This window comes from Bufo bufo, chromosome 8 (assembly GCF_905171765.1).
Source record: "Bufo bufo chromosome 8, aBufBuf1.1, whole genome shotgun sequence".
Classification (NCBI taxonomy): Eukaryota; Metazoa; Chordata; class Amphibia; order Anura; family Bufonidae; genus Bufo; species Bufo bufo.
Genome location: NC_053396.1, coordinates 51904198 through 51922867, shown reverse-complemented (window position 1 = coordinate 51922867; position 18670 = coordinate 51904198). Strand labels below are relative to the sequence as shown.

The window sequence follows — 18670 nt, the reverse complement described above, 5'->3', positions numbered from 1 at the left end:
ATGAATGATATGAATAAAATACTTATCATTGAGGTAGCATAGTGGGAGTATGCGTGGTGGTCAGGGAAAGAAAAGCCCACTACACCACGCATACTCCCACTATGCTACCTCAATGATAAGTATTTTATTCATATCATTCATGTTGATGGATCTTATGCACTTTAAATTGAAATTTACTTATTCATGTGGGAGAATGTTCATGGTCTTGTGGTGAGCCAGGGTGGCATGTGGTACGCATTTGGTCCACATAGCCTTGATTTATTGTATACAATGATTTTAAGCCATTTTTGTTGTGTCTGTTGTCTTGAATAAAATTGGATATTTTTCAGATGTGCGGCTCTTATCTCGGTATTCTTTTTCTTTTTTGGATCATACTGTTGCAAAATACTGGGCAAATACTGATTGTGTGAAAGTAGCCTGGAAGAGACACTTGCAGATTAACTTAAAAAAAATTAAAAATGAGTATGCCATAAATTTATGTTGAATGTCAACTGAATATGCATAAATGTATGACCAATGGGATCTTACTAATGAGTAGGTGTGTTTGGCAGAGATGGCATATGCTGTCACTCTCCATTATAGAGACAAAAAAGACAAGCATGTTACCTTAAACACTGGGTAACACTGACATGGAAAAGGACCTAGGAGTTTTGGTGAACTGCAAACTAAACTGTAAAAAACAGTGTCAGGCAGCTGCTGCCAAGGCCAATAAGATAATGGGTTGCATCAAAAGGGGCATAGATGCCCGTGATGAGAACATAGTCCTACCACTTTACAAATCACTAGTCAGACCACACATGGAGTACTGTGTACAGTTCTGGGCTCCTGTGAACAAGACAGACATAGCAGAGCTGGAGAGGGTTCAGGGGAGGGCAACTAAAGTAATAACTGGAATGAGTGGACTACAGTACCCAGAAAGATTATCAAAATTAGGGTCATTCACTTTAGAAAAAAGACGACTTAGGCTGAGTTCACATCAGCGTTCAGCCTTTCCGTTCTCCTGCTCCGTTAAAGGGAGAAGGGGAGCGGAAAGGACGGATTCGGCACATAACTGAGCCGAACGGAGCCTACAGACCCCATAGACTATAATGGGGTCCGTTAGGTTTCCGCTCAGAAGATGATTTTGGAGCGGAGACAAAAGTTGTGCATGCAGGACTTTTGTCTCCGCTCCAAAATCATCTTCTGAGCGGAAACCTAACGGACCCCATTATAGTCTATGGGGTCTGTAGGCTCCGTTCGGCTCAGTTATGTGCAGAATCCGTCCTTTCCGTTCTCCTGCTCCTATAACGGAGCAGGAGAACGGAAAGGCTGAACGCTGATGTGAACTAAGCCTAAGGGGAGATCTACAGTAAAAACTATGTATAAATATATCAGGGGTCAGTACAGAGATCTCTTCCATCATCTAGTTATCAGGACTGTGACTGTGATGGGGGGACATCTTCTGCGTCTGGAGGAAAGAAGGTTTGTACACAAACATAGAAGAGGATTCTTTACGGTAAGAGCAGTGAGACTATGGAACTCTCTGCCTGAGGAGGTAGTGATGGTAAGTACAATAAAATAATTCAAGAGGGGCCTGGATGTATTTCTGGAGTGTAATAATATTACAGGCTATAGCTACTAGAGAGGGGTCATTGATCCAGGGAGTTATTCTGATTGCCTGATTGGAGTCGGGAAAGAATTTTTTGCAAATTGGCTTCTACCTCACAGGGGTTTTTGCCTTCCTCTGGATCAACTTGCAGGGTAATAGGCTGTACTGGATGGACAGATGTCTTTTTTGGCCTTGTGAACTATGTTACCATTAACTTCAAAGGGGAAAGCACTTGAAATATGTTTCAAAGTAGTGACGTCACTTCTGAAGCTTTTTTTTAAATAGCTGCTGTAAGGAATTGTCTTTTTATTCGGGGGTCATTCTCACAGACTTCTTTCAGACAAAGGCTTTAGTGTCCAAACAGTGCATCAATTTGGCAGTCTTGATGCACAAACAGCAACCAAAATATAAATCAAAACAAATCCTCAGCCGTCTGGCCACTGACTAAACAGTATAGTCCCTCTCTAGCAGGATCCGGGTCTACCACCCAGCATCCCAAAACACAGCAGTGCTTACCCCACACAGGGTCAGAGGGTCCCAGCTCCCACAGGCTTTAGCAAAGCCTGCTCCTTCCTCAGACTGAGAGCCCCACTCAAGTCCAGCAACAGGACTAAATAGCATCCCTGGACATGGGCATCTTCTTAAATCCCGGAGTGGAGCATGAGGAACAGGCATCCACCCAACACATTGCCTGTTCCCAGTAAAAGCCTGCCATGGGCTAGCTGGAGCCAGCTAAGCTAAGTAGCTTGGTGTCCACCAACTAGCTTAGTGGCCACCTATATCTAGGGCCTTTACTCCACCAAGGCCCAGCCTCTTGGTGACACACTCCTGGTGCAAACAACACCCCCTCTCCATGCTTTGCCGGGACTTTTCTGTTCTCACCTAGGCTCCTCTGGGTGAGATACACCCTTTCAATGGCTGTCATGTGGCCCTCTGGCAGCTCCACTGCCGCACTGCATACAAATATGTGCCTATGTGCACTATGGTGTGTATTCCCATTTAAGGCCTCGTCATACACCCAATCATATCTATTTTGCAGTCTACATACCGCACATCCGCAAAATATGGATGCGGGACCAATTGACTTCAATGGGCAGAAAGATGGGAGATTTGCTGTGGTGTGCCATGCATCTTTCTTGTCTTTACACAGTACACAACCTGTTCTGCTTGGTTTACTGTAGGTGATGCATTTATGTTAGAAGCATTGTCCAACAACATGCACAGCCCACTTCACATGTATCAGTTGTGTATGGCCAGATATTTTAAGCCGACAGCTGGACAGTACTGATATTACACTATGTGAACTCCAGTTCAGTGCACAGATCTGGTACCTATCCATTGATAGTGCCGGCCAGGAAAACTGAGCATGCAAAGTTTTTCTGCCATCCAGCAGCACAACTGATGCACTGAATGTGTGAAAGCTATCCCATGGAAAACTATGGCATCAGTTCTGGCTTCAGTTCCCCTCCAGTATTTTCTACTTCACTGCAGAGGGAAACTGAACTAGATCACTGGACATATGTGAAGGGGTCTAAAGAAGGCACCAGAAAGCTAAAGACCACCCTTCAAGTTAATTGTGTGAGTGTTCCTCTGCTAGATTCTCCAATGTGAGGGACACTCTTTGTAGGTCATTTCATTTGTTAGCAGCCGACATAAAAATCGAAAATACTACATTTATTTTAAAGGCTGAACACAAAACTTGATGCACGGTAAATTGTTACAACACTTTGCATGCATCTGGAACTTTTTTGAGACATAATAATATAGCATGATTATGAAAAACATAAAAGCTGCTTTGGGGATTTTCTTAACTTCAATGGTATTTGATTTGTCTTTGCCCACAGGTAAAATCTGTTAAGCCACTACCACCTGCGCCAACAAATGTTACCAATCCATTAGGAGTACAGAAAGTGGTAGCAATGTATGACTTCACTCCAATCAATTCTCAGGATCTACAGTTACAGAAAGGAGAAGAGTATTTATTATTAGATGAGGGCAGTGGACAGCCCTGGCTAAGAGCAAGAGATAAAAATGGGTAAAATAATACATTTGTTTCTTAAATTTTTTTTGTGATCTTGACTGGACGGGTGAGAAGGGGAAAAATGATGCTTTGAGTGGGGGAGAGATGATAAGGAAGACAATGCTACTGTCAATGTGAGAGTGCTGGGCAGGGGAGACAATGCTGCTGCAAGATGAGATGTCCGAATTGGGACAATGCTGCTGCCAGTGAGGAATAGGTGAGAGGATCAAAAATGCTGTTTTTAGTGAGGGAGGAATGGTAAGGTAGACAATGCAGCTTTTTAGTGGGGAATGGTTGAGTTGGCTACTTGCTTTACCCCAAAAAGCTGGACATTATAGATTACTCCCCAATCATGCTAAGCCATGCCTCTCATTGACATTAAAAATAAAAAGGACTGGAAGATCTCAAGGTGAGCTGTGCGGGGCTGAAATGCTTCTCTCACTCTCGGTCAGAAACAGAGTGACATGTCCACCAGCTTTAGTGACTGACCCAGGGTGAGAGAAGCTGCAGTCATTTTATGCCTGCAGTTCATACTAAATCAGTGCAATGTTGCTGTCTAAATATTGAGCCACTAAAAAGGAGGATGCCCCAGTGTCAGTCCAGGCCCTGCACCAGACGGAGGACAGGATGCCAGGAAAGTGGACTGTCCAGCTTAAAGTAGAACATCTGGCCCCCCTCGTTGGTAAGACAATGCTGCTGCTAAAGGAGAAGGGGTGGGAATGGGGACAATGGTGCTGCTAGAAAAGGAGAGGTGAGAGGGGGACTGCTGCTTTGAGTGAAGGAGAGGTGGTAAGACAGTGCTACTACCAGTGGGGGAGAGGTTGGAAAGAAGACAGTGCTGCTGGTGTTTGGCACTTTTGGGGGAAGTATTTTGTGTTGTACTGTAGTATTTGTTTAATGCTTTTGGGGATCTATTTTGTACTACACTGTGGTGATAGGTGCTGTAATGCGATATTTGTTTAGCGCTTCTGGAAACGTATTGTCCAGTACTTGGCGCTTCTAGGGAGGTATTTTGTGCTGCAATCTGGTATTCGTTTGGAACTTCTAAAGGGGTATTTTGTGTAGCATTTTGGTATTTAGTGTTGCTGGAGAGATCTTTTGTAGGGATGAGCGAATTTCATATTTTGAAGTTCGGTTTTGGGTATATGCTGAATTGTGTTATGGATTCCGTTACCACGGACCATAACACAATTGCATGATGGAATCATGACGGATCCGTTATGCAGGCTATAGACTTCTATTATGATGGAATGAATAACGGAATGCCTCTAAAGGCATTGTGTTATGCATTCCATCATGGAATTGCGTTATGGTCCATGGTAACGGAATCCATAACACAATTCAGCATATACCCCAACCCGAACTTCAAAATATGAAGTTTGCTTATCCCTAATATTTTGTGCTGCACTGTGGAGCCCTTCTTTAGCAAACCTGGGGAAATATGTTGTGCTTTACTTTGGTATTTTGTCCTGAACTAACGTACATGTATTTGTTTGGTACTGTTGAGAAGGTATTGTATTTTATGCTGCACTATGGTATCCGTTTGGTGCCTCTGAGGAGGAATTTTGTGCTGCACTGTGGTATTTTTGGGCATGGCAGTGTATGACAATCCATGACAATGACCGAGCAAAAATACCAACATAATGCATGGAGTAATTATGGTATCAAATCATATCTTTCAGTATATGATTATAAATATACATGAGGCATATGTTCAAATTTTTGCAAAGGTTTACCAACTGAACAGGATGCCCAGGAGCCGCAACAAACCTTTCACTTAGGGATTCACACACACTATATGCACATAAACTATTTGGACAGAAGTATTGGGACACCTACATATTACACCACATTACAGGAACTTTTATGACCTCCCACCCCCACCCCCCCTTGCAGCTAAAACAGCTTCTTGTCTTCTGTGAAGATTTTCTACAAGATTTTAGAGTTATCCATAGGACTTTTTGCTCATTACTTCCAGTACTGTTTGTTTGTAATTCTTGAAAATCTTTTTTAACCCCTAGAGTATAAGCGCCACACATATACTGTGCAGTGAACATAGTGTTTGAGCAAAGCTTCGTACATGTTCACCGCTCTGATTGAGTGGGCATATGAGCTGTGCCCCCTCAATCAGTACAGGGGCCTGGCTTTTCCTGACAGCAAGGCCCCTGCTGTGTCTGCCAGTGTCACTGAAGAACTCCTATGCCAGTGGACTTAACGCCCATAGATTCTGCGGTAAATTGCAGGACATCAGGATATTTACAGAGAGAGGGGAGTCCTCTCTTAGTCCCCTTCTTTTCACGAGTTTTCCAGCACGGGGTGCAATGCATGAGCGTGACGCATAGCACCCGCACTGTACTTCACTTCTGCGTTGCATGAAAAACGGGCAGCATGTCTATATTCGGCTGCGTTTTCACCACAGCCCTGGCCCCATAGAAGTGAATGGGGCTTCAGTGGAAAAACGCATTGGCATCCGGAAGCAGTGCGGGTACAATGCGTTGTTTACTGAAGTTTGCTAAGAGATGTTGTTTGTAAATCTGTCCGTTTTTTTATCTACGTGTGTGAAAAACGCATCAAAACGCCATTGTACCCCGCGCGGAAATAAGCTGAACACTGACTGAAACACAATCGCAGACAAAACTGACTGAACTTGCTTGCATCGTCCGGCATCCGGAGCCAATCCGTCACGCTCATGTGAAAGAGGCCTTAACCTATCGCTCCCATGAGCAATAGGGGCGGGCGTCAGGGGTTGCCTTGCAAACCAACACCTTAGCCCCTTTCACATGAGCGTGACGGATTGGCTCCGATGCCGGTGCAAGCAATTCAGTCAGTTTTGTCTGCGATTGTGTTCAGTCATTGTTCAGTATTTCCGCGCGGGTACAATGCGTTTTGATGCGTTTTTCACTCGTGTGATAAAAAACTGAAGGTTTACAAACAATATCTCTTAGCAACCTTCAGTGAAAAACGCATCGCACCCGCACTTGCTTGCGGATGCAATGCATTTTTCACGCAGCCCCATTCAGGCGCCAGGGCTGCGTGAAAAACGCAGATTATAGAACATACTGCGAATTTCACGCAACGCAGAAGTGATGCGTGAAAAACACTGCTCATGTACACAGACACCATTGAAATGAATGACATTGAAAACTCGCTTGTGTGAAAGGGGCCTTACAGGGACCGCAAAAGATGCGGACAGCACACCGTGTGCTGTCCGCATCCGTACTTCTGTTCCCCAGCCCCGTAAAAAATATATAAACACCTATTCTTGTCCACAAATGCGTTCAAGAATAGGACATGCTCTATCATAGGGCTGGCTATGTGTGTTCTGCCAAATTTCTGCTCCGCGGACCCGCAAAAAAAAAGAACATCCTGTTTTTTGGCATTTTTAACATAGCGTGGGACCTGCAGAAGGGAAAATACGGGATGCACATGGCTGGTATCCGTGTTTTGTGGATCCACAATTCGCAGACCACAAATATGGATACAGTCATGTACATTAGAACTTGAAAGCAGGGAAATTTAAATTTAGAAAATTACAATTTATTTCCACACTTTCTGTAATTTTGGATGGCGTCAGTAACATACTGTATATTTTAAATCTAGATTGATGAATCATCTCATTTGTGAATGGTAATTTATTTTATTGCTTTCAGGAATGAGGGTTATATCCCTAGCAATTATGTGACAGAAGCTCAGGATCCAATGGAAATATATGAGTAAGTGTTTTAACATTTTCAAGGGAAATTAGCTCATGGGTTCTCCCACACAAGGAATATTCAAACTAACCTCTGCCATCTGGAATTTTTTTCAAAATCATTACAATAATATTAAAACAATAACATGAATATACAATAAGAATAAGAGATGTAATGAAAGGTAATATAATAATAATAGGTAATAATAGGTAATGTAGCAAAAAATACAAAATAGCTTATTTCATAAACTAATAAGCACCAGTATAACATACAATAAAACATAGCAAGCCTGTTTTTTTAAATTAACATGAATCTATAATATCACAATCTATAACACTACATATACTGTATATAACAGTCATCTGTATTCTCTTGTAATGCAATGCAAAAAAAAATAAAAAATCACGTCAGCAATACATAATAAATCCTAAACCCTATGACCCACAGGGTACAGCCACATGTTCGGGTTTTTTTATACAATTTTCAAGTGTGTAAGAATTGCATAGTACTGTCACAGCCCAAAAATGGGGGTGTTGAATGCATTTTGTGTTAATAATAAATGGGAGTGATGCCTTTATTGACTAACCCTAAATATCGATATTGCAAGCTTTCAGAGCACAATTAAAAATGGGAAACTGACAAACAGGCACAACATTTGCATGTTATGTCAAACAATTAACCCCTTGTGGACCTCTGCCATACATGTACCAGCGGAGGTCCAGGTCCTTTAAAGATGGGTTTCCCCAAACCTTTAGCCATCTATCAGCCCCAATGTCTGCTATAAACCCGCCACAATGTCAGCCATAAACCCCCCCCAATGTCAGCCATTAAGCCTCCCCATTAGCCCCTCATGTCAGCCATAAGCCCCCATTAGTCCCTCATGTCAGCCATAAGCCCCCCATTAGCCCCTCATGTCAGCCATAAGCCCCCCATTAGCCCCTCATGTCAGCCATAAGCCCCCCATTTAGCCATTCTTGTCAGCCCATAAGCCCCCCCATTAGCCCCTCATGTCAGCCATAAGCCCCCATTAGCCCTCATGTCAGCCATAAGCCCCTCATGTCTGCCCCATGTCCCACAGGTCAGCCATCAGCCCCCAGTGCAAATAAAAAAAATTAAAAAAACACTTACCTCTCCTGCTCCTGGTCACCATCGCGATCCTCTTCCTTCTGCTTGACGGTTGTGTATAGCGGCGCACAGTGTGAGGTCACAGAGAGACCTCACGCTGTGCGCAGCCCTGCACAGCCGATAGCCGAGCCGAGGACCAGGAGTGGTGAGTACAGATAGTTCACTCGCTTCCTGGTCCTTCTGTACTATGAAGCGCTTTCCATAATGGAAGCGCTTCATTAGTACAGCGTTAAAGACTGCCCTGATCACCACGGCCCGGCAAACCATCTTCCACGGCCCGGCGGTTGGGGACCGCTGTTCTATAAGGCATAAATCTGAATTATAGATTACGAGATGCAATCTAATAATTGCATGTTATAGTCAGTGTGATCCACACAAATTCCTCTTTCCATTCAAATCCCGAAAAGGCCTGGAGTACAGATCGTGAATCTTTTTATAAATCCAGGGATCAGCGGAACCAGGGGTTGGAGAAGGGAATCCACCCATTCTGAGAAACGTTCAGAATATGAGCCAATTCCAGCCACAATGGGTCTAAGACAGGTGAGAGCTGCCTTACATTTGCTTCACTGTTAATTACCTGGTGGCGTGCACTCCCTGTGTGGACTCAATACAGATACAGCGTTTTTTTTCCTTTTTTTTCCTTTTTTTTCCTTTTTTTTCCTTTTTTTCCTGTTGGAACATGGCACATATCTCGTTACGCCCTATGGATGATGATGATGATGACAGGGTGAGGAAAATGAATGCTATTTTTGATGTTCCTAAACAGGAGTTGCAAGATGTCCTAAATGTGAAAGTGCAAATGTCATTTCTTGAAAAGCTATTATTAAAGGAACTACAAACCTGGTGGGATGCCACATCATTGCAAAAATACATGCATAAGAAAATAATTCCTCGTGGCCTTAGGATAAAGAAAAAGCCTACCACCAACTACTCAGATTCCTTCATTATGCAATGGCAACCTATTCTGTCAGATTGTTCCTTGAGACTCATGGAACTGATATAGAGAAAATGAGGTTTTGTCTAGCTTGTGGTTGTGGTAATCCAAAGACTTCTTTATTGAATATTCAGTATAAAATCCAGGTACAGAAAGCAGAGTCTACATGTTTCGGGCACAATGCAATCTTAGCCCTTACTCATGAGTAAGGGCTAAGATTGCATTGTGCCCGAAACATGTAGACTCTGCTTTCTGTACCTGGATTTTATACTGAATATTCAATAAAGAAGTCTTTGGATTACCACAAGCTGGACAAAACCTCTTTTTCTCTATACTTCCGTATTTCTCCTGATTCGGGTGAAGGAGTTGTTCCGTGCTATAACAGTGGAATCCTTGGCAGGTGAGAGCTGCTCAAAATCTCTGTTTTCTTCATGGAACTGATAGTACAACATGAGCAAGATACCCTTTCTAATCTTAGGGAAGAAATTAAGAAAGCTCAAGATTCACTATCAGCACATTCTAACATGTGCCGTTTTTTTGTCGAATTAGACAACCAACTGAAGGACAATCTGAATAAAGTGGAAGAGGATTTAATGTTTTTCAAACAGAGCAGGTTTAATAGGGACCTATTAGACTATAGTAACAACACAGTCTCGCGGAGACTCGTGCGAATACACCACACTCTATTTTATGGAGATCCCGTTCTAGACACAGACGAGCAACTAAGGTATCATTCAGTCCAACAGAACGAGACTCAATGGAGTCCTCACCTGAAGCTGACAACCTTCCTGCTGACATGGAGGAAATTCTGGACCATCCTCCACAATCTACTGCTCAACATAAGAGACAATCAAAAAACGAAGAGCAGGCAAGCTATCCATCCCGACAGAAGAGATGACCATGGACATCCAAGTTCTCAATATGTCGGCGTCCATTCTTACATCGGATCAGGTTGGTGTTTTAAAGAAAGGGTTTATCGTTCTCACCCACCCACCATTTTGATTTATATCGCACCATCCTGGACGTTTAAAAGATTGCCCCGAAACCTTACATTGAAAAAACATTTTCAAGATGAATTCTCAGAAGATGTCCCTGATTCTGTCACTCACTCTGTCCCCTTCATTAATGTCTGGACATAATACATGTGAAGGGTTAACAAATGCATTCTTTTCCAGCTATGTCTATGTGTGACACTCATAATGGTTTTGAATGTGAGAATACTAGTGCACCATCCCATAATAGTAATAGGAGTGGGATGAACTTCATTGAAATGGTCCACTGCAATTCCCTTCAAACCCATTTCGCAAAATGATTCTGGTCATGTAAACTCTTCGAGATATTTCAGGACCTCTAATAGAGATTTCTATCCTATACAAATCCCGGTCTGCAGCACTAGATAAATATCAGCAATTAGTGGAAAGAGACTTATGCCTCTTGTATGATGTTACCAAATCACAAAGTCATTCCAATATGACTTCAGTTGAGAGAGCCGCACTCCAGGATTTAAGGGATAAAAGGGATATTTTAATAACGGAGGCAGATAAGGGTGGAGCGGTAGTCATTTTGGATAGGGGTTTATATAAGCATTTAATTACAACCATGTTGCATGACACCCAGGTTTATACTTGTTTGTCCGGTGACCCCCTCCTGTCCTTTCAATCTGAAATGAGGAATATTTTGGAGCTAGGAGTGTCATCTGGGTGTCTTAGCAATAGGGAAAAAGATTATATTTTTGTGAAACATCCGATAGCCCCTATTTTCATGCGCTGGCCGAAGGTTCACAAAAATACTTTCCTCCCCTCTTAGACCCATTGGTGGCTGGAATTGGCTCATATTCTGAACGTTTCTCAGAATGGGTGGATTCCCTCCTCCAACCCTGGTTCCGCTGATCCCCTGGATTTTATAAAAGATTCACAATCTGTACTCCAGGCCTTTTCGGGATTGAATGGAAAGAGGAATTTGTGTGGATCACAGCAGACATCACATCTTTATACACCAATATTCCACACTCGGTGCTCGACTGGTTGGTCTGTCGGTCATGTGACGCTGGCCACGTCACATGACCCTCACTCCCCACTATAAATACAGGCAGCCTGCTGGCTACAGGTTGCCTGTTAATTTCTAGTTCCTGGCTATTTGTTGGACTACTGAATATTTACCTGATCCTGTTCCCTGAACGATCCTCTGCCTGCTCCTCCTGTACTGCGCATACATCCTGGTATTGTGACCTCGGCTCCCACCTGACTACTCTCTTAGGACTCCTCTTGTACTTCGCTACTCTCCTGGTATTTGACCCCGGCTTCTCCTGACCATTCTTTGCTTATTCCGTTGTACTGCGTAGCTCTCTTGGTTTTGACCCGTCCGTTCATGTTCCGTATTTTGTCTTGTCTGTCTTCCCTGCACATATCCTAAGTTAGGGACTGCCGTCCAGTTGTCCCTGTCTTTAGGACTCGTGAGGCAAGTAGGCAGGGCCAGGGGTGAGGGTGGAGCGCAGTGGTCACTACCCTTCCCCCTGTGTGTGTGTGGACGTGACCGTTACAGATTAACAGGCCCAATAACCACTGTATCATGAATCCTCTTACTACCCTGACTGACCATGTCTCTAACTTGACACAGAGGGTGCAGGAGCTAGGAGAGAAACTCCGTTCTTGTGAGTTAGGGCAAGGTTCTTCCACTCCTCTGTCCTCCAGTCCATATTTTGAACCCCAGATCAAGCTCCCAGAACCCTTTTCTGGAGACCGGAAGAGGTTTCTCTCCTTTAAGGAGAATTGCAAACTCTACTTCCGTTTGCGCCCCGTGTCCTCCGGTCCCGAAAGCCAACGCGTGGGGATTATCATTTCTCTACTACAGGGGGATCCCCAGGACTGGGCATTTTCGTTACCTCCTGGGGACAGTTGTCTAACTTCTGTGGAGGGTTTTTTTCAGGCCCTGGGTACCCTCTATGACGAACCAGACAGGGCCCTGGTAGCCGAGACAGCTCTTAGGGCACTGGTTCAGGGCCATCTCCCTGCGGAGGAGAATTGCACCCAATTCAGACGGTGGTGGTGTCCCCTCAGGATGGAATGAACCAGCCCTGAAGAGTCAGTTTTAGGTCTGGTCTATCTGATAATTTAAAAGATCTATTGGTCAATTACCAAATTCCTGAGACCTTAGACGAGATGATGACCCTAGTTGTCCGACTTGACAGACGAGTTAGAGAGAGACGACAAGAACGACAGTTCTGTTCTCAGATGGTGGTCCAGCCAGAGACCTTTCCAGGGACAACACTGAGGTCTCCACTGAGGAACCCATGCAGGTTGGCATGACCCCGGGTAATCTTCGTCGCAGACCGCGGAGAGTGCTTCTACTGTGAGATCCTGGCCATTGGATCAACAATGTCCTAAGAGGGACCTCTCTGACAAGTCTTCTAAGGCAAGACAACCTAAAGACCCAGGTACAACCCTGATTTTTTCTTAAAGGTAAGCTTTTGGTACCCATAACAATTTCTCTGGGGTTAATAAGTGGCCGGTAAGGCCTTTATTGACTCCGGTTCAGCGCCAGCTTTATTGACTTTGAGTTTGCTTGTAAATTGGGTATTCCTATGTTTGCTTTACCTACACCTATCCATGTCATGGCTATTGATGCTACTCCCCTGATTGGTGGTACGGTGAGGTCATGTACCTCTGAAATTTCTCTGTCGTGGGTGTGTGCCACTCTGAGAGATGTTCTCTTCTAGTCCTGAAGAACCTACCGGTTGAGGTGGTACTAGGGTTGCCTTGGCTCCGTTTACATAACCCCACAATTGATTGGTCCAAAGGAGAGTTGGTGAAATGGGACCTAAGTGTGACTCATGCTTGTCCGTTGGTCAGGCTGGGCTTTCAGTAAGGTCTAATACATTACCCTCTGTTATTAAGGAATATTCTGATGTGTTCTCGTCCCTTACTCCAGAGGTTCTACCCCCCCATAGACCTTATGATTGCGCCATAGAGCTAATTGAGGGTGCCGAATTTCCTAAAGGTCGAATTTATAATCTTTCAGGGCCCGAACGCAAGGCTATGGAAGATTATATATTATATTAAGGAGAGCCTTGCTAAAGGGCATATTAGACCTTCAGTCTCTCCTATGGGAGCAGGGTTTTTCTTTGTTAAAAAGAAGGATGGTGGTCTTAGGCCTTGTATTGATTAACGGAGATTAAATAAAATCACTGTCCAAAATAGATACTCTCTCCCATTGATTCCGGATTTATTTAACCAGGTTTTGGGGGCAACCTGGTTTTCCAAGATTGACCTGAAAGGGGCATACAATCTAATCCGAATCAAGGAGGGAGACGAATGGAAGACAGCGTTCAATACTCCGATAGGACACTTTGAATATCAGGTGATGCCTTTTGGACTCAGCAATGCCCCAGCTGTGTTCCAAAACTTAATGAACGATATTCTTAGGGAGTTCTTAGGTAAATTTATTATTGTCTATCTTGACGACATTTTGATATTCTCTCCTGGTTTCGAATCTCATGTGTCCCATGTCAAACAAGTATTAGAGGTGTTGAGGGAGAACCAGCTATCCGCTAAGCAAGAGAAATGTGTCTTTGGTGTACAGGAGATACTGTTTCTAGGGCATGTTTTGACTTCTCATGCCTTTAAGATGGATCCTGGTAAGGTTTTAGCAATTAACCCCTTAAGGACTCAGCCCTATTTCACCTTAAGGACTTGGCCATTTTTTGCAAATCTGACCAGTGTCACTTTAAGTGCTGATAACTTTAAAACGCTTTGACTTATCCAGGCCGTTCTGAGATTGTTTTTTCGTCACATATTGTACTTCATGACACTGCTAAAATTGGGTCAAAAAAGTTAATTTTTTTGCATAAAAATATACCATATTTACCCAAAATTTTGAAAAATTTGCAAATTTCAAAGTTTCAGTTTCTCTACTTCTGTAATACATAGTAATACCCCCAAAAATTGTGATGACTTTACATTCCCCATATGTCTACTTCATGTTTGTAGCATTTTGGGATTGATATTTTATTTTTTGGGGATGTTCTAAGGCTTAGAAGTTTTAGAAGCAAATCTTGAAATTTTCAGAAATTTACAAAAACCTAATTTTTAGGGACCACTACAGGTCTGAAGTCACTTGCGAGGCTTACATAATAGAAACCGCCCAAAAATGACCCCATTCTATAAACTACACCCCTCAAGGTATTCAAAACTGATTTTACAAACTTCGTTAACCCTTTAGGTATTGCACAAGAGTTATTGGCAAATGGGGATAAAATTTGAGAATTTCATTTTTTTTGCCTAATTTTCCATTTTTTACCCATTTTTTCCACTAACAAAGCAAGGGTTAACAGCTAAACAAGACTGTATCTTTATTGCCCTGACTCTGCCGTTTACAGAAACACCCCATATGTGGCCGTAAACTACTGTACGGCCACACAGCGGGGCGTAGAGTGAAAGGTGCGCCGTTGGTTTTTGGAGGGCTGATTTTGCTGGACTGTTTTTTTGACACCATGTCCCATTTGAAGCCCCCTGATGCACCCCTAGAGTAGAAACCTCCATAAAAGTGACCCCATCTAAGAAACTACACCCCTCAAGGTATTCAAAACTGATTTTACAAACTTTGTTAACCCTTTAGGTGTTGCACAAGAGTTATTGGCAAATGGGGATGAAATTTGAGAATTTCATTTTTTTGCCTAATTTTCCATTTTAACCCATTTTTTCCACTAACAAAGCAAGGGTTAACAGCCAAACAAGACTGTATCTTTATTGCCCTGACTCTGTCGTTTACAGAAACACCCCATATGTGGCCGTAAACTACTGTACGGGCACACAGTAGGGCGTAGAGGGAAAGGTGCGCCGTATGGTTTTTGGAAGCCAGATTTTTGCTGGACTGTTTTTTTGACACCATGTCCCATTTGAAGCCCCCCTGATGCACCCCTAGAGTAGAAACTCCATAAAAGTGACCCCATCTAAGAAACTACAACCCCTCAAGGTATTCAAAACTGATTTTACAAACTTTGTTAACCCTTTAGGTGTTGCACAAGATTTAATGGAAAATAGAGATACAATTTCAAAATTTCACTTTTTTGGCAGATTTTCCATTTTATTATTTTTTTTTTCCAGTTACAAAGCAAGGGTTAACAGCCAAACAAAACTCATTATTTATGGCCCAGATTCTTTAGTTTACAGAAACCCCCCATATGTGTTCGTAAACCGCTGTACGGGCACACAGCAGGGCGCAGAAGGAAAGGAATGCCATTAGGTTTTTGGAAGGCAGATTTTGCTGGACTGTTTTTTTTGACACCATGTCCCATTTGAAGCCCCCCTGATGCACCCCTAGAGTAGAAACTCCAAAAAAGTGACACCATTTTAGAAAGTACGGAATAGGGTGGCAGCTTTGTAGGTACTAGTTTAGGGTACATATGATTTTTGGTTGCTCTATATTACAATTTTTGTGCGGCAAGGTAACAAGAAATTGCTTTTTTGGCATGTTTTTTTTTTTTTGTTATTTACAACATTCATCTGACAGGTTAAATCATGTGGTATCTTTATAGAGCAGGTTGTCGCGGACGCGGCGATACCTAATATGTATACAATTATTTTTATTTATGTAAGTTTTATACAATAACTTCATTTTTAAAACCAAAAAAAGTTTTAGTGTCTCCATAGTCTAAGAGCCATAGTTTTTTTCAGTTTTTGGGCGATTATCTTGAGTAGGGTCTCATTTTTTGCGGGATGAGATGACGGTTTGATTGGCACTATTTTGGGGTGCATATGACTTTTTGATCGCTTGTTATTACACTTTTTGTGACGTAAGATGACAAAAAATTGCTTTTTTTACACCGTTTTTATTTTTTATTTTTTACGGTGGTCACCTGAGGGGTTAGATCATGTGATATTTTTATAGAGCCGGTCGATACGGACGCGGCGATACCTAATATGTATACTTTATTTTTATTTCTGTAAGTTTTACACAATGATTTCATTTTTGAAACAAAAAAAATCATGTTTTAGTGTTTCTTTAGTCTGAGAGCCATAGTTTTTTCAGTTTTTGGGCGATTATCTTGGGTAGGGTATGATTTTTGCGGATGAGATGAGGGTTTGATTGGTACTATTTTGGCGTACATGTGACTTTTTTGATCACTTTTATTACCTTTTTTGGGAAGTAAGGTGGGCAAAATTTCAATTTTCTCATAGTTTTTATTTTTTATTTTTATGGTGTTCACCGTGCGGGGAAAGTAACATGACCGTTTTATAGATCAGGTCGTTACGGACGCGGCGATACCTAATATGTGTAGTGTATTTTATTTTTTTTATTTTTATTCAGTGATGAATGTTTTTTTTTTATCTTAACTTTTTTCACTTTTTTTGACATTTTTTTTTACCCAGACCCACTTGGTTCTTGAAGATCCAGTGGGTCTGATGTCTGTATAATACAGTACAGTACAATATATATTGTTCTGTACTGTATTTTACTTACACTGAACAGATCTATGCTTTTAGCACAGATCTGTTCAGCACCATGGACAGCAGGACGCCTGAGCAGGCGTCCTGTTGCCATGGGAACCTTCCCCATCTGCCACAACTTCGCAGACGGGGAAGGGTAAGCACAGGGCTGAGGGGGGCTGTCGGGGGGCTCTCTCCCTCTCCATCGGGGGGCTGCAAAGGCACAGCAGCCCCCCGATGGAGAGGGAGGGAGCTCCCTGACCGATGACAGTTAACTTTTTCCATACAGCGGTCCGTACGGACCGCGGTATGGAAAGGGTTAAACGGCTGACATCTGCACAGATGTCAGCCGTTTATACCAGGGTGCCAGCAATGTGCTGGCACCCTGGTATACCCACTAGAAGCCAACGATCATTCATGGGGAGGCGGGCGGGGGATCGCGATCCCGCCTGCCGCACCGCCCGCCTCCCGCAACGCCCCCACCGCATGATTTTAGGCACTCAAAAGTTTCTGATCCTTGCGGTCAGGGACCGCGGGGATCAGAAACTGCAAAAAGCGCAGCAAACCGCAGGTCTGAATTGACCTGCGGTTTGCTGCGATCGCCGACACGGGGGGGTCACATGACCCCCCCTGGCGTTGTCACAGGATGCCGGCTGAATGATTTCAGCCGAAATCCCGTTCTGATTAACCCCTGGGGCGCCGGAATACTGATTTCAAGTTAGGACGTACCGGTACGCCCTGAGTCCTTAAGGACTCGGGAAATAGGGCGTACCGATACGCCCTGCGTCCTTAAGGGGTTAAGGAATGGGTAAGGCCTTCATCCTTAAAGGCTTTACAACGGTTTTTGGGTTTCGCAAATTACTACCGTAAATTTATCATGAATTTTTCTGTAATTGCTAAGCCATTGACCGACCTTACTAAGAAAGGGGCGGATTTGGAGAATTGGTCTACCAAGGCCATTTCTTCATTTGAAACATTAAAAAAGGCATTTAGTAGCGCTCCCATTCTGATCCAGCCTGATCAGGAGAGACCCTTTACAGGGAGTGCAGAATTATTAGGCAAGTTGTATTTTTGAGGATTAATTTTATTATTGAACAACAACCATGTTCTCAATGAACCCAAAAAACTCATTAATATCAAAGCTGAATATTTTTGGAAGTAGTTTTTAGTTTGTTTTTAGTTTTAGCTATTTTAGGGGGATATCTGTGTGTGCAGGTGACTATTACTGTGCATAATTATTAGGCAACTTAACAAAAAACAAATATATACCCATTTCAATTATTTATTTTTACCAGTGAAACCAATATAACATCTCAACATTCACAAATATACATTTCTGACATTCAAAAACAAAACAAAAACAAATCAGTGACCAATATAGCCACCCTTCTTTGCAAGGACACTCAAAAGCCTGCCACCCATGGATTCTGTCAGTGTTTTGATCTGTTCACCATCAACATTGCGTGCAGCAGCAACCACAGCCTCCCAGACACTGTTCAGAGAGGTGTACTGTTTTTCCCTCCTTGTAAATCTCACATTTGATGATGGACCACAGGTTCTCAATGGGGTTCAGATCAGGTGAACAAGGAGGCCATGTCATTAGATTTTCTTCTTTTATACCCTTTCTTGCCAGCCACGCTGGGGAGTACTTGGACGCGTGTGATGGAGCATTGTCCTGCATGAAAATCATGTTTTTCTTGAAGGATGCAGACTTCTTCCTGTACGACTGCTTGAAGAAGGTGTCTTCCAGAAACTTACAGTAGGACTGGGAGTTGAGCTTGACTCCATCCTCAACCCGAAAAGGCCCCACAAGCTCATCTTTGATGATACCAGCCCAAACCAGTACTCCACCTCCACCTTGCTGGTGTCTGAGTCGGACTGGAGCTC

The 18670-nt window shown here is 43.0% G+C and overlaps 1 protein-coding gene across 2 annotated transcripts in view; it reads left to right on the top strand.

The window, feature by feature from the left end:
* BTK (Bruton tyrosine kinase) overlaps positions 1–18670 on the top strand; it is a 562758-nt gene that overhangs the window by 323619 nt on the left and 220469 nt on the right. For both annotated transcript variants that reach the window (XM_040405594.1, XM_040405595.1), the window contains exons 8-9: positions 3433–3623; positions 7259–7321. In XM_040405594.1, the coding sequence (XP_040261528.1) occupies positions 3433–3623; positions 7259–7321 (254 nt within the window). The remainder of the gene's footprint in view (positions 1–3432; positions 3624–7258; positions 7322–18670) is intronic.